At 40.3% G+C, this 16,742-nt stretch overlaps 1 protein-coding gene across 4 annotated transcripts in view; it reads left to right on the forward strand.

The window, feature by feature from the left end:
* Nucleotides 1-3,308: 3,308 nt before the first annotated feature.
* The window catches only part of HBS1L (HBS1 like translational GTPase), a 77,379-nt gene continuing 63,945 nt past the window's right edge, over nt 3,309-16,742 (forward strand). For 2 of the 4 annotated variants that reach the window (XM_046674964.1, XM_046674965.1), the window contains exons 1-3: nt 3,312-3,479; nt 6,812-6,877; nt 14,448-14,576. In XM_046674964.1, coding sequence (XP_046530920.1) covers nt 3,437-3,479; nt 6,812-6,877; nt 14,448-14,576 — 238 coding nt within the window. In that variant the 5' untranslated portion in view covers nt 3,312-3,436. Of the gene's footprint in view, nt 3,480-6,811; nt 6,878-14,447; nt 14,577-16,742 lie in introns of all 4 variants that reach the window. The other 2 variants (XM_046674968.1, XM_046674966.1) reach the window with 2 other exon arrangements.

Consider the following 16,742-nt stretch of genomic DNA (forward strand, 5'->3'; position numbering starts at 1 on the left):
ATAGCAACTTTATTTGTAGTAGCTAAAATTGAAAACAACTCAAATATCTATCAATAGCTGAATGGAAAAACAAATTGTGATTATATCTACATAAAGGAATTCTTCTCTGCAGTAAAAAGGAATCAACTATTGATTCAAGCACCTATAAGTATGAATACCAAAATTATTATCCTGAGTGAATGAAGCCAGATAAAAAAGAAGACATATTATACAATTTCCTGTCTATAAAAGTTTAGAAAATACAAACTAATCTACAGTGGCAGAAAGGTGATCTGTTGTTGCCTGGGGCCAGGATAAGGAGACAGTGAGGGGCAGGAGGAAGAGATTATAAAGATACGTAAGGAAACTTTTGGGAATGTAGCTATGTTCATTGTCTTGATTGGGCTGATAGTTTCACTGGCAAAACGTGTCAAATTGTATACTTTAAATACATGTAGTTTACTGTTTCAATGATTCCTCAATAAAGGTGTTAAAACTTGTCAGTAATGTACTTATGCTACTTTCATTTATAATTGTTACAAATTGATATAAAAATTAATTACCGGTATAATTGTTTATGGCATTTGTTAAATATCTTATAGCAAGAAACTACATTTATCTTTTTTAATTTGTCAATTCATTCAGCAAACATTCAAAGTGCCAGACATTAGAGTGCTGGAGAAACAAAGGTAAAGCTTTCCGATTAGTGGCATAGACAACTAACATCTATGGAGTACTCACGGAGTTCAGAGCATGTCCCCTCAAATATCAGATGGATTACTGTGAGCTGAAGGAAGTTGAGAAACAGCAGATTCAGGAAAGGCTCTTTGATCTTCCCTTTTTCTACCTACAACAGGCCATAAGATTTCCCGTGACGGGGGCTGGCTCCGTGGCCGAGTGGTTAACTTCGTGCTCCACTTCGGCGGCCCAGGGTTTCACCAGTTCGGATCCTGGGTGCGGACATGGCACCGCTGTCAGGCCATGCTGAGGCAGCTCCCACATAGCACAACCAGAGGCACTCACAACTAGAATATACAACTATGTACTGGGGGGTTTTGGGGAAAAGAGGAAGAAAAAAGAGAAGATTGGCAACAGATGTTAGCTCAATCTTTAAAAAAAAGAATCTTTTAAAATTCTTTAAAAAAAAGAAAAAAAGATTTCCCATGAGAAAGGTGCCATACGTGTACCAGGAGAGAGCGACCTTATCATCAGAGACTGGGAACTGATGCTGAAATGGATCTGTACACACTTACTGAAATAACCCTTATATTCCACTTGTTTTGTCCCCTACCCCATATGCCTCCTAATCACTTCCCCACAATTTACTACCCATAGGCCAAACCCCAGTGTCTTGTGAATTCTTCACAAATTGTTTCTTTGTCTAAAAGGTATAAGAGCTTTCAACTCTGGTCACTTCTTCGGGTCTTCATTCTCTTGTGAAGGCTCCCATATATGAAGAAAAATTTAAAGTTATGTGCTTTTCTCCTGTTAATCCATCTTATGTCGGTTTAATTCTTCAAGCCAGTCGGAAACTTAAAGAGGGGTAGAGAATTTTTCCTCCCTTATGGTAGCTATTATGTAACAGCTACTGTTTTTACATCCATCACTTCATTTACTTTTCACACAACAGAAGACATATCTTTTTACATCCATTTTACAGGTGAAGAAATTGAGCCCAAAGACATTAACAAACAGAAGGTGGCAGAATTGGTTCTGAAACCCAGGTTTGTGTGACTTCAAAGTCATGGCACTTTCCATCAAACCATTTTATAAAACCTACAATCCCTTCTAGAGAGCTCCGAGGCAGAGGATAAGATCCCTAACACTTTCTGAGGAAGTTAGTGAAGGCTTTGCTGTTGAGGCTGTATGGCTTGAGATGCAGTTAGGGCTCTCAAATATTTAGAATTTTAAGGGAATGCATTACTGATGACCCAGAGGCAAGCCATATCCTATCCCTCAGGCAGAAGTAATGTTTTCTTCCTCATTGTTCTTGTGGTATTTTGTTTACGTGGTCACTTATAACTCATCCACTTTATAGCTCAGTGAGTTATACTAAAACTCGTAATTGGCAATCACGTTAGGCTGGAAGCTGCCATTTGAATTTTTGTAACTAATATTTTAAATCACCTACTAAGATCTGTGTGAAATCCTCTTACATGGATAAATTAATCTATTATTCACAACTTTATGAGTTAGATACTATTACTATCTCCATTCTACAGAGAAAGAAATGGGCTGCAACCTAAAACTTATGTAAACTTGTATAAAGAAAACATTTAAGCTATGTAAAATTAGCAACTATTTTTGTGTAAAATTTTGTCTTGGAGCTACATCAAACAGCAATGATAAGAGCAAACATTCGGTCGGTAGTCAGACATATTCAAATACATGTATAAATTACATTTCAAAACATTTAAAAATACGAATTGAATTTGTATTATCATTTCTACGATGGATAATAAAAAAGACGATTAAGCTTCTAATTCATTTCTAGAATTTAACATTTGCCTTTGGTGTGAAGCATCACCCTTTCAAAAACCCAAGCTAAAACTTGTGTACTTTGTTTAGAACGATAATGAGGTTGGTTTTACACATAGCATCATTCACTTTGTGTTCTAAGAAATGAGGACTTAACAGTCGGTCATAGATTCATGCATCATCAACGTTTAGCATTACAGTCCAAGGCTGGCGCTACGTCTAAAAAGCTATGATGCTCTTATGATGTTACACACGATCACGTGTTCAGAATGCTCAACGAATCCTTCTCTGTGATGCTGCCATAGTCGTCTCCAGGGCCAAGGGCAGAGGTCGTTTACTGGAGGGCATCCGCGAAACGGTGCATCACGAAAGCACGGGCACCTACTGTAGCCAGATGCTCAACTTAGCCATCTATACCCACTTAAAAAGAGTCCTTTTTCCCCCTCTAAAGCTCGAACTAATTCTTAAAACAAACGTACACAGGTTTGTCAATGCTTACGTGCCTAAGCAGACCTCAAGGATGAAAGAATGTTGGCTAAGACAAGGTGCCTGCTCTTATTCAGCACACAGTCAGCTTTTTCACTAGATGATCACAAACCAAATTTGCAAAATAATCCAGAACACGGGCGTCCGTCAACCATCCTCGCTCCTAAATTTACTCCAAACCCACAAATTGTGGGCGGTGCAATCCCGCCCCTTTGAAACTCCCGTCAGTCAACCAGACTGTGGGCGGGGCCACGCCGAAACGCAAACTCCTCGCGCGTCATGAGGGCGCGTGCGTCCCCCGGACGGTGGATGACGCGGAGAAGTGGCCGTCGCGCGTGCGCAGACCGGACGTCGCGCGTGCGCAGGCGCTCGGCGCAGAAGTCTGCCGGAAGCCAAGATGGCGGATAGGTGTCCCCCGGGCCGCAGTTGGCGCGTTCTCCGTGTCTGAGCGGGTGTTTCGTCAGGGGCTGCGGCGAACACCTTCTGCGCCGCCATGGCCCGGCATCGGAATGTCCGAGGCTATAACTACGACGAAGGTAGGGGGCAGGGTCCTGCGAGGGGCGTCCCTGTCGCTGTCCCGACCGGGCTCCCAGCGCGTTGGCATCCCCTCGGCCCTGGAAGCGGCTGCGCAGGGGAGGCCAGGCTGGAGGGCGCCGGGGACCCTGCGTGTTGGGGCGCGGGGCCGCCGCCCGCGGGGGCCAGTGCCCTTTGGGGCGGGGGTCGTGCCGCCGGCGTCGTGCGGGCACGTTGGGCGGCGGGGCCGGGGCCCCTGCGCGGCGGCCTTGTCCCTCCTCCCTCCCGCTCCTCCGGCCGGGGCTCGCCGGCCAGCCTCCTGCGCGGCTCCCGACCCCCTCCAGAGCGCCATATGTTATCTGTGTGCGCGACCCGGGTTGACTTAAGGGTTGCGGGCCTCTGTGCTGCTGTCACTGTGTTGGATCTACGTGTAAGGCTCGTGTGCTTGCTTACACGTATTCGGTGCAGGCCCTGGCTCGATCTACCTGCTTAGCTTATTCTCTCTGAGTTTCAAGCTAAGCTGGAAGCTTAGGAGACGGTAGAGAAGATACATATTAAAAAGGCCCAAGAGGTGAGTCGATCAGATGATCCTGAGGGGTATACTCCGTTCTGGGTTGGTCATTCTCGACGTCAGTGTCTTTTGAAATGGAAACAAAACGGTACTCGAAGGAAGCGGGGTTCGAAAAGGACTTAAGTGGTTTATAAAAATGAAATAAAAGGAAAAAATGTGTATACGAATGTTCTCTAGGAGTTTGCCAGGATGTTCAGGACCAGCACAACGTCTCTGTGCAGTGGATGATTCTAGGCATCGCCAAGCATCATACAGACTGAAGTCGTAGACAGATGGGAACGAGTGCTGCAGAGGAGTGCAGAGCATGTAGTGTGCTTAATGTGTTGTTGGTCATTATCGACACTCCCGGCAGATTATTCTAGAACATAAGTGCGCTCTAACCCTACTGGAGGGTAGCCAGCACCCTGTGCTACGTTTCGAGACTGGGATCCAGTCAGCAGCACACGGTAGGTTCCCTGTGTCTCTTCAGCGTGGAGGCTGCGCCAAGGATTGCGGTGGATGTGAGTATTGCACGTGGACTACCGCTACCTGAGAAAGGACTTTAGGCCCGCAGGTGTTTTTGCAGGTATGATACAGAAAGCATGATGAGGCATGATTACTACTTGTTCATTTTCTGAATAAATATTTATCATTTTCTCAACCAATGTTAGTTGAGTGCTTATTCTTCATTAACCGAGTGCTTGGAGTACTGTTCTGCGCTTTGGGGACCGACAGTAAGATGTTTGAGGGAGCCTAAGGGGGGCGGTACACGAGTATCAGGTGACGAGAGTATAAGATGCTACGGAAAGTGCTCACACAGGGCGGTGGGAACCACATAGGGAGAACACCTTACTCAGAACGGGCTGGAGGAGTTTGAGCAGGATTCTACGTGGAGGAAGGCTTCCTGGAGGTGCTTGGTCTGCGGGAACCTGGCAACCCTGGGGCAGGTGGGACAATTGATGACATCACAACCAAGGTGTTCCTATAGCATCGGAGGTCCGTCCCCTCTTCTTGCTTGTGAAAGTTAGACTTATTTTAAGGGGCCGGTTTATTTCTCTTCTTCCCAGTTAGGCTTTCCCTTGTACTCTGAAAACAATAATTTAAAAATTTTCACAAGTAATGTAACGTCATTAGAGTTTGTGCTCCAAAACCGGTTGGTTCTTCTGTGTAGCTGTGGCGCTGTCCGCTGTAGTTTGGTGGTAACTCCGCACGACCACCTCAGGGGCTAGTGCGAAAGTGCCGGGAAGGCGAAGTCCGCGCTTTGTGTTTATGTTTACCCCAGTAGCTGGCACAATGCTTTTCATGCAGTAAATACTCTCAGATTTTGTTGAGGAAAAGAACCACTTTACAAAAATCCCAGGAAAGAATTCATCCTTTTATATAGTGGTACTTTAGGGTCAGTTTCAGTATTGAAAACCTGACCTAGTGAAAAAGAGTTTGCTGTCTTTAATATCTAAAAATGCTTTTTTGTGAAAGGCTTATTTATTTGCTATTAAGTTGTTATTAAATCGGGATTGTGATCTAATGACTTACTGAATGTTGCACATTTTTATCCAATAGTAATATTTATCTAATTTTTCTTTGCCCTGAACATTTGGTCTCTGCCTTTGAATGTGCTGTTCCTGCAGCCTGAATACCCTCAGAAACCTAGCTAACTATCTTTTGGGATTGTTTAAAATATTATATTCCTGGGGATCTTTCCCTATTCACCTCACTCCCTTATCTGTTTTTGTTGTTCATATGTGTGTTTCCAATAGCTCTCTATTTCTCGTGTCGGACACTTGTCATGTGGTTTTGTAATTGCCCATTTTCTCATCTGTGTTCTGGTTACATTTGAGGTTTGTAGGGATGTGGGAATGTACCTGTCACTCACTATTGTACCCCAAATGTCTGTGATTGTCCCTGGCATAGTATTAGTTGTGTTGAATGAATAAATAAGTTTATGTAAATATATTTATGTTCTTTGTGGGTTTTTAGTTTTAAATTGTTTGATTCATTAATTTATAATAAAACGTGTTAGTTTGTGCCAGCCTTGTGCCAGGTAGTTGGCTACACAGAGTCTTACCCTGAAGGAGCTTAGAGTCTCAAGGAGTGAAACAAGTATAGGGCTTTGAAGCCAGTCAAGTGGAGTGTGCTGGAGACTGAGTGGCAGGGGCCTGCTGCTCTACAAACCAGAGGGGCCAGGGAAGGCATCTCCGTATAGGTGTCGTTTGAGCTAGAATCTTAACTAGGAGAAGGAAACAGCCTTAGGAACATCTGGTTAAAGAGCACATTCTAGTCAGTGGGAAAAAAGGGCATTTAGCGTGAGCAGAGTGCACACAAGGAGTTAGAAGATGGTTTTATAGCGGTGACCTGGCTCTACATGAAGAAAAACTGCTTTCATGTCTGATTGTACACCTTGTGTTAGTCAGGTGTATGAAAAATGAATTCTTGGGTTGTAGAGGACATTCGATGAAAAAAAATGGATTTCATTTCAGATTTTTGCCTACCCTGGAAAGACAATTCAAATATAGGGTCTGTGGGATTATTATTTTTTGATCACATGAGGTAAAAACTTGGAAAACTTAGTAAAACACAGCTTAAAAACCAGAAGAACTGTGTATGTCTTTTATATGTATAAAGTCAGTAAATACCTACTTTGTGGCTAAAATGTTTAGAATTTTTTTGAAAAGTAGCATTCCAGGTTCCTTTAATTTTGATGAACAATTTAATTTCTTTTGGAGAGAATTCAGATGCTTTCTCATTAACAACTAAGAATATAAAAAGAACTTGTAAATGAATTTATCTCTTGTGTTTTTATTTTAGATTTTGAAGATGATGATCTCTATGGCCAGTCTGTAGAGGATGATTATTGTATTTCACCATCAACAGGTGAATTTTAAAAAATAATTTAATTTCCATTATATGGATGTTTAAAAATGTTAAGTAAGTGTTACGGCTCTCCTAGGACTAGAGTGTTCTGTAAGACTATAATACTATGTAACATTTAAAAAGATAATTATATGTTAACTTTTAAAGGTGTATGAAATAATTTCTTTACCCATGAATAGAATTTAAAGTTTTGATTCCATCATTTAGCTTTAAACAGTTTGAGGAAAATTCTGAAAACTGTGGCTTTTCCAATATTCTTTGTAGCATGCAATTAATCTAAATTGTAATGAAATTGTAATTTAGTCAATAATGAAAATCTAAAACTTCTAAAGCCATACATCAGTTAATTTTCCCAGGAATCTTTTGGATACTGGAAACATTGAAGTGTTATAGACTTCTCTTCATACAGTACTTTATCTGCTGTTAAACAATTTGGTAAATAAACCAAATACATGTAGTTTAGACTTCTGATGGAGCCACAGAGTGATTTAGAGTTCAAGTTCCTGTAGGATTCCACATCAGAGCCTCATCTTCTGTCTCATCTGCCAAAAAATTTCTTCTTTGCCACCATATTAAGAAAACATTCATATGTTATTCCAGCAAGACTGAGTCTTTGGTCTAAACTTTCTCTCACTAATTTCTCTAACAGTACATCTGTCTTCAAATTTCAGCCTGCTCTGCAAACAATTGGTGAAGATGCCCTGCCAAATTTTATTGTGCCATAAAATGGGGTACAATTAAATATAGTTAGATATAGCATAAATGTTATTCATACAACTCATTTTTCACAAGTTTAAAGGTTTAGTATAATTAACCTTTCCATCCGAGTCCACCCTGTCTTTAATGCTTTAATCCCACTTTTAGTCTCTGGAGACCAAATATGTCCTTTCTGACTTTGTAGAATTCCTTTTTCTTTATAAAGGCATAGGTGCTCTAAAAGTTGTCTTAGCACTTCTTCTCTTCCTGTCACCTTTTTTCTTGTTATTTGTTGCTCTGAAATGTATCTAGCTCTTTATTTATATTTTCCATGTTTGGCCATAACCAATCAGGACCTTTCCTCTCTTTAATGTTACACTGTTACCAGTCAGGATCCTGTTAGGAGATAGAAGTCACACCAGTTATATTGCCAGGGAGAATTTAATGTAAAAAGTTGTTAACCAAGTATTAGAAAACAAAAACTGCAAAAGGTTGAACCCAAGTATCAAGGAAGAATTAACTTCAGGCAGGATCTGCACCCTTAGCACCTAAGAAAACAAAGGGACAAGGCTGAAACCAACCTTTTAGAAGCTTGTTGGGGCTGCTTGGACGTGAACTTAGACCTGTGATGAGAGGGTTTTGCTCTGTTGCTTTGCCTGTCAAGTTCAGACGTGGGACTCAGACCTCTGAGGAGGGGGACACTATGTGGCTGGTACTGATGTCCCTGAAGGGACCCTCTGAAGCTGGGCTTCAGCCTTTTGAAGAGGGAATTCTAGCTGGCTGGCTGGTCATGATGTCCAGGGGATGTGGGTCAGGGCACGGTGAAGCTGGTTCTAGGAGTTTTGGAAAAATTGTAAGCTGATTAATTGCTGTTGCTGGAACAAGCTACTTCTGCAAGGTGAAGTGTTGCTGGGATGATTGTGACTAGACGAGAAGCCAAAAGCAAAGGAGCATCTGTCTTCCTCTGGCCTTCCATTCTCCCTTTAGTATCTCCCTGTTGGCTGATCCTAAAAGGGAGGTAGCTGTCGAAGAAGATATGTGCTTTGCAGAGACTGCAACCCCAGCATCACAAAGCAGAATAAAGAAGGCTGGATCAGAAGCTGAGAGCTGGCTTAATCAGCATTCCTTCAAAGCTCCTTATTTTCAGGGATTCAAAAGCTCACATTTTGTAGGGATTAGGAATAAAGGAAATTTCACTTTTTCCAGGGAACCTCCCAGGCACTTGCCATTTTGCAGTGTGTTAAAAAATGCCTTATGGGTTGACCCTCTTGGGTTCCTATAGTTCACTGTCGCAGAGGACTAGGTGACAAAGTGAGGTCTGGTAGCACTAACCTCATCACTCACATTGTCAGCGCAGTAGAGAGCCTGTCCATGAAACTGAGATGATGTAGGTGTGATAATTAGATTGGAGTTTTTGAAAAATCTCTTCTGCATAGTAGAGACTGGATTGAAGGCGGCACCTGGGTGGATGCAGGTAGATTAGTTAGAGATTGTTATACTAATCTAGAGCAGATGAGGATATTTTAGGACAGTGTTCTCAAAATGTGGTCCATGTATCATTAGCATCACTCGAGCATTTGTTAGAAAAGTAATTCTTGGCCCCACCCTGTTTTAACAAGCCCTCCAGGGTATGCTGATGCCTGCTTTGTTTATGACACTGGGGCATGGGTTTGGAAATAGATTCAAGAAATAATCATAGGAGTTGAGGTCTATAGGACTTGGAAGTTGGTTGAATGTTACTTGCACGAGAGTGGAAACCTTCATAGAGAGAGGGACTACTGAAAGACATCTGAATATTGCAGGTGAACACATTCACTTATGGAGGCTTATCTGGATGAATCGTGCTTAATCTTGAGTAATGAGCTAACAGTACGCAAGGTATGGCATTCTGAGAGTGTTTTTCTGAGATTTGCCTTTATTGCCTCGCTTTCTTGAGGTCAAAGTGTCTCCGCCTATCTCTCACAGCTCTGGAGTGTGTCCTGTGTGTGGTTCACATCCATGACAAACCTGACTGAGAGTTACTTTTGTACACACCAAGAAGTCTACTGACTTTATCAAAGCAGGAGATAGTTAAATGGTTTTGAATTTCTTCTGTGACAAATTGGTATTTTTAACAAAAGCATATGGTTTTGGGTTTTTTTAATTTTCAGAACGTGCATAAAGTAACAGTAATATCAGATCAGAAACTTATTTTTCCTCTTTAGTGGTATATTTTCCAAGGGATTTTTAGTAAGAATTGAATAGTTTTGGAAGGATACTTTCTGTTCTTAAAGAAGCAGCTAATGTCATTGAAGAGATGGTCATATTCATGGTCTAATGGATTTTGATAATTGAGTGACTTTATCAATTAATGGGAATTTCTCTCTAAAATTGATCACGAGTATTTTTTTTCCCCAAACTGTATTAAGCACAATTTTTGTGATGGAAAGGTGATTTCTAAATGTTACAGCTTTTTTTTTTTTTCCCTTTAGAAAGGTTGACTTTGATATCGAATGTTGAGCATACATCAAGGAGCTGGGGATAGCAAAAAGAGCCTATATATAAAACTTTATTTCAACAGTTACAAATTTTGTTTCCGCTAATTCAGTTAGAAGTATTAAAAGATAAACTGAGTCATATTAAAATTTTTAAGTGTTTATTTGAGCAAACATTTTGAATCAGGCAGGTACAAACTGGAAGTGGTTAGGAGTGCTCCATTGTCAGGAGCTGGGGATAAGGTTTTTATAGAGAATACACGGAAGCAAAGCAAGGAAATTATTTGATTGGCTGTAGCTTAAGCGGTTGCATTATTTGGGAAAGCTTAGTTGGCTTTTTGTGATTAGCTTTGTTCTTAATCCTGAGGCATTTACAGGAATTGACTGGCTTAGTTTTCCAGTTACTACTGAGGCATTAGAACCACCTCAGTCTGCTGACCTGTGTGTGATCACTTGAGCAGTAGTAATCCTTCAACTCAAAATCTTTATTGAGCGTCAATTAACATGTAAGAAAAACACTATTCTAATAAGTTTGTAAGTTAGTGTGGTGTATGGCAGCTTGTTAGAAGTCCTCCTCAAGCCACATGCCACAACAGTATGGTGGGTAAAGAAATAGTCCTGCCTAAAGGAGTTTGGGAAGGCTTCTGGAAGGAGATGGGATGGGGCGGGTGAATTGGGGAGTAGTAATGCCATCCTAGAGAGAGGAAGCAGCAGTGCTTGACCAGTGGCCTGTTAGCGACGTGTGTTTGGGAAGACCCACACGGTTAATGCAGTAGCAGCAGGAAAGAGGGCCAGGAAGGGAAATAGGAGTCAAATAGTGGAAGGCAATTGTTAGCTTTAGGTGTATAGTGTCAGCTTACTGAAGGTTTTTGAGTAAGGGGGTAGTATTTTAGGAAGTAACTGATGCAGATACGCGAAGTGGACCACAGGTGGGGCAGATGGAGTGGAGACTGGCCTACTGGTGTTTCCTGACCTTCGCTGATGATGCCAGTCAGCTGGGAGTAATTTTAAAAGTACAGCTTGCCTGCCCCGTCCCAGCACCAGAGTCAGAATCTCCAGGGGAAGAAGTCTAGAAAGCTGCATTTTTAATGAGTGCCCCCATGATTTTTATTTTAAGGTGTTCAGGAAACAGTTTTAGGCAGTTTTGGGAGTCAGGTTTTGAATTCTGTGAACTCTTATGTTTGTCAAAATGCCTTAAATTTTAAAAGTCACTATGAGTGTCCAATTTTTCAAAAAGCATTTCCATCAAAGTTTGTAATTTAAGTTTTTAGAAGAGAATAGCACTTTCTCTCCATTGCTTTTCTCTCAGTCCTTTTATTATATTTGTTGCCTTTTGGGCTTTCATTTCAACTTCAAAGATTTGGACCGTTGTTCCCCCCAGTAGCTATTTTCCCTGGGGAATTTCCCTCCCAACTCCTGGCAGATCCAGCCATCACTATTTCCGAAACAATAGCCACAGTATGGGTTTCTCGGTTGGATTTGTGTGTGTAAGGGGGTAGGCAACCCCCCCCAGAAAAATAGCTCCTAGGAGGCAGAGTAGAAGTCTGGACATTGACAACTTCCTCTTCTCTGTCCATGTTTCCTAAGTCAAAATTATTGAGGAAAATGTCTCATTTCTTGTCTCACTTGATTTTTGATTTGTCTTAGATTTTTTCCTCACAGTTGAGAGCTATGAGGGGAAGTTGGGGAAAGTTTATTTGTTGCTTTTAGCCTAAACTCAGTAGTGTTTTACAGCCAGGAGAGTAATTTGTAATAACCAGTAATCACCAGGCACAAAATGGCCCAGGTAATAGTTTGTAGTACTAACACATTTCATTAAATCTAAGATGCCACGGATTGTAAGACATATCATTATTTCATGTACCACTTAAAAAAAATTGGCTGTCAAAGTTTTACGTAATGCTAAGATGCCATTGGTTGTAAGGCACATCCCTCATTCTGGGATTTTAATGTGATAAAAGTGGTCATCTTAGAGAATCTGTGAAATAGGATGTCTCTTCTGCTCTTTAGCCATGCTCACTTTATAATAATGTATATAATTCTTGCACCAGAGGGGGGGAAATAAGAATATATACAAAACATAATCTTTGCAGCTCAGCCTGTAAAGTACTAAAAAAAAAAGCAGTAATCATCTTAATGAAAATGCTTGCACAGGGGCTGGCCCTGTGGTGCAGCGGTTAAGTGCGCACGTTCCGATTCGGCGGCCCGGGGTTCGCCAGTTCGGATAATGGCTGATTCGGCAGACATCCCACATATAAAGTAGAGGAAGATGGGCATGGATGTTAGCTCAGGGCCAGTCTTCCTCAGCAAAAAGAGGAGCATTGGCAGCAGATGTTAGCTCAGGGCTAATCTTCCTCAAAAAAAAAAAAATGCTCGCACATTTGGAAAGATACATTAACTTTCTGATTAAGAAATATTCCAGTAAATATACGACTTTACAATAAAAAACGGTAAAAGCTTGATAGAGGTGTAAGAAAGAGTTGAAACTAATGAGTAATGTTGCAAAGGCAAAATACTCATAGATTGTGCAGAGCCAAGCAGTAAGCAGGCACAAAACAGGACATGTGGCCAGACTGAGCCAAGAGGAAGAATGTGAGGCTATCTGGCATTACACTGTAATTACAGTATGATAGTCTGTGGTTGGTGTTATTGGACTTTGTACCTGCTGCTATTATGCAAATCATTGAAGTGTTGGGGGAAAATCTCATAAAGCAAAAGCAACTTGAATGTTACACCCTGATCATTCCCTATTTACTGTGTGGTATGAGCTAGTTTGTGTTAAGGACACATGCATCATAGCAGAATACATTGAGTTCTCTCAGCTGCTGTGTATTTCTCTCATTCTCTTCTTGTCCAAGGTGTCCTCCACTTGTCAGTTTTTGTGACGTCTTACCTCCTTTATTATAGCTGCTCCTGTCATCAGTGATTACTAGATCTTCTACGTTTCTGCAGTGCTTATAGTCTGTAATACTCATTTGGCTTTTAAAATACATCAGTAGGTTTTTCTTCTTTGCCTTCCCTGCTAATCTGTAAGGCCCTCACTGATTTATACTGTGAATGCATAGCACTTATGCCTGGCCTTCTGAGTACAGGTGTTACACATAAGCCGTGGTATTATCTATTGTCTGTATATGCATTATCTATAAACTTTGAGTGTAGTTAGTTCCCCTTACTTTCATAGGTAGTGCCTTCCTGAAAACATGCACAAAAGTCAAATGTGGGAACGCTAAGTGATAGACTTAACATGTTACGTGCTCTTCCACAAAGCTAAATAGCATTTAATCCCTAATAACACCTTGCCTTTAAAATACTGTATTGATAGTTCTATCCTTCTTAATTTATTCTTTAATTTTATTCCTTCACAATTGAACACAGTCTTCAGAAACTGACTTCAGTGGGCATCCACTTGAGGGAAAAGAGTCAACACTTTGGGCATGCGTGCTTATTTTTTTTGCCACTTGTATTTTGTAGATGAGACTCAGGCATATATTGGCAGTTTGGTGTTTTGTCTTTCCTCCTTTTAATGAAATATACAGTACTCAGTTATGTATTGAGTGGTGACAGTGCCAGTACTGCAGAGTAACACGGGCTGATGTCTGAAAGTCAAAGTTAGGTATATGATGGCACTAGTACACAGTGTCAGTGTATGATTCAAAGTACGAGTGGTTCAAAAGTTAAAGCCTGGGCCGGCCCGGTGGCGCAGTGGTTTAAGTTCACATGTTCTGCTTTGGTGGCCTGGGGTTTGCTGCTTCGGATCCTGGTTGTAGACATGGCACAGCTTGGCAAGCCATGCTGTGATAGGCGTCCCACACATGAAAAAGTAGAGGAAGATGGGCACAGATGTTAGCTCAGGGCCAGTCTTCCTCAGCAAAAAAGAGGAGGATTGGCAGCAGATGTTATCTCAGGGCTATTCCTTAAAAAAAAAAAAAAGCCTATGATTTTGGTTGACTCCTGGATTCAGGCAAAATTAGCAATTCTTGGAAAGTGAAAATTAACGTAGTCTATTTAATTATGAAAATAAGCAAGTTTGATAAGTTTGAAATACGTGTACGAAAGAAGAGAAAATTTCAGGAAAGACCGAGTAGTAGGCAAGGATGAGATATTAGGAAAGGTAGTCTTTGAAAACTTCGGAGAAAGTAAGCTCGGTGGAATGGATTTGGAAAAGGAGGAAAGTAAGGAAGACGATTATACGAGGCTAATGAATAGTTAGGGAGTTTGAGCAGAATTTGGGGTATGATATATTTTGTCTTTGTTTTTGTTTTCATCCATTATTATAGAATGTGGGTAAATGACTGTATGTGGTACGTCAGAATCTTTAATTTTTACTGTAATTTTTGTGAAAAAAATAGTTAATGGGACATGGCTGTACTCTAGCGTTTTTGAATCATTTTATATTCTAGCTGCTCAGTTTATATACTCACGACGTGACAGCCCTTCAGTTGGTGAGCCGGTGGAAGAATATGATTATGAAGACCTGAAAGAGCCCTCCAGTGCACTGTTGAACCGTCAGCTAAGTGGAGTTGATCAAGGTATAGAAAACATACTGTATCTGTGTTTCCTGAGAATGATTAGTAATTAATATATTTGAAGGTGTTGGTTTTATTATGATTGTTCATAATAGTGATTCTGGGTAGTACTGGTACAAACGAATCGTTTCTTCAAGGAAAATTTACATTTATTAAGTGTGTTTTGTGAGGAGTGCATGGTTAACTGTATAGTTGAAAAGTTGATTGGCTGTTATTTAGTAGCTGGAGTTTTTGATTGAACTCTCCCATTATTCATCTCCTTAGGAGAGAAGCTTGAGTGTTTTTGTTCTTTTAGCAATATTTATTTTTTCATAAGCTCTATGTGGAGCTTATGATTAGATTACAGAAGCTCATTTCCTTGCAAAATGTTAGGTTCCAAAAGGCTGGGTTTAAAAAAAGTTTCTTTTCAATCCAAAGTAACACTATACAAGTCCTGATTGGTCTTATCTGTGGAAATTAAATTTCAGGATAAAACTTGTAAATGGTAATGACGTTTGTTCTGAGTTTGCTTTTTTTCACTTTGGTTAAAAATTTTAACAAAGATATTTATATTTTGGCTTTGGCCTTTTTTTTTTTTTTTTTTTTTTAATTTGCTGAGGGAGGTTGGCCCTGAGCTAATATCTGTGCCAGTCTTCCTCCGTTTTGCATGTGGGTTGCCAGCACAGTATGGCAGTAGTGTGGATCTGTCACTCAAGCCATAGATTGGTGAACAATGTGGCAGAACTAAAATGGCCCGTGTAACAGTAATGCCACCTGTTGGTAGTGAGCAGGGCTGAGCCGATTTGCTCTTTCTTTGGAGTGTGGCTTTGTTCTATAAACATTTTTAAATTGAAAATTTGTAACAGTTAATTTGAAAACAGAAAGAGGAAATGTATAAATATGAGAGCTGATCTTTGAATAAATTAGTAAGATATATATCAGCTACTAACCAAATCAAGAACAATGGAGAGAAAGCACAAATATACAAAATTAGAAAGTAGAAAGGGAAAAAACAGATAAAGATTTAAAAAATTTCTTTATCAACTCTCAAAATACATTTGACAGTCTGGGTAAAGTTTGTAAAGGAGGTGCTGTGTAAACTCGATAGCATTTGATTGTAGTTTTAAAGAAAGTGTCACAGTTGTCATTGTGGGGTGAGAGGATAGGAATAGAGTAGAGGTCTTCTACTCTTTCTGCTCTTTCTCAGAATGATTATGGAGGTTTGAAATTCAGAGGTAAGTTTGAGAATGAAAGTTGATCATTTCTACCTGATGTGTAGGTAATTGCGTGATAACAACAATGATGATTGTGGCTAACCTTTACTAAATGCTTTCCAGGGACTGTTCTCAGTGCTGTTCTGGTATTAACATACTTAATCTTCATAAGAACCTTAGGAGGTAAACCAGTTACTGTCCTCATCTTACAGGGTAGGAAAATGAGACACAGAGAAGTAACTTGGCCGAGGTTGCACCCGGTAGTAAGTGACATTAGGATACGAACCAAGACAGCCTGACTCCATATCTCTACTCATTGTGTATGTGTAGAAAATAGTTGCTGTAATTAATAAGAAGGGCCCTGAGGCTAGCTATACTAACTGTTCTCCAGTTTCAGGAATTCATGTTTTTATGAAATAGGTATAGTTTTCCAAGTGTAACTTACTAGCCTAAAGTTAATCTTGTACTCAAGCAAAGCAGAATTACCCATATATTTGAGGAATTTATTTTTAATAATTAAAAAAGCAAAGAGAAAAGTATCAAATACTTTTTTTTTTAAAGGAAGGGATTGCTAGTAGATTCCTTATTCAACATGTAAACATGTAAAATGTAATATAATTGCATTCTGTGAAATGGTTTCATGGAGCACGGAAGACCTGCGTTCTGTTTTGATTACCGTTCACTTAAAGGTGCCAGGATTTTCTGTCATCTTAGCTTTATGAATTAGAGTTTGCTTGATAGCCCTGGGTCATAGAAGTATTGTGAGGATTACAAAAGATATGTATATATCTCTAAGTATTTCGAAAATTGCCCAGTGCTATACAAATATAAATGAATATGTTCATCCATTTTTATTCAGTGGCCTCTGGGTACCAGGTACTATTTTAGGATCTAGGGATATAAAACCTCTGCTTTTGTGGAATTTACATCATTATGAATATTAGTAATTACTTTTTAGAGTAATGTCATCAGAAAA

This window comes from Equus quagga, chromosome 11 (genome assembly GCF_021613505.1).
Source record: "Equus quagga isolate Etosha38 chromosome 11, UCLA_HA_Equagga_1.0, whole genome shotgun sequence".
NCBI lineage: Eukaryota > Metazoa > Chordata > Mammalia > Perissodactyla > Equidae > Equus > Equus quagga.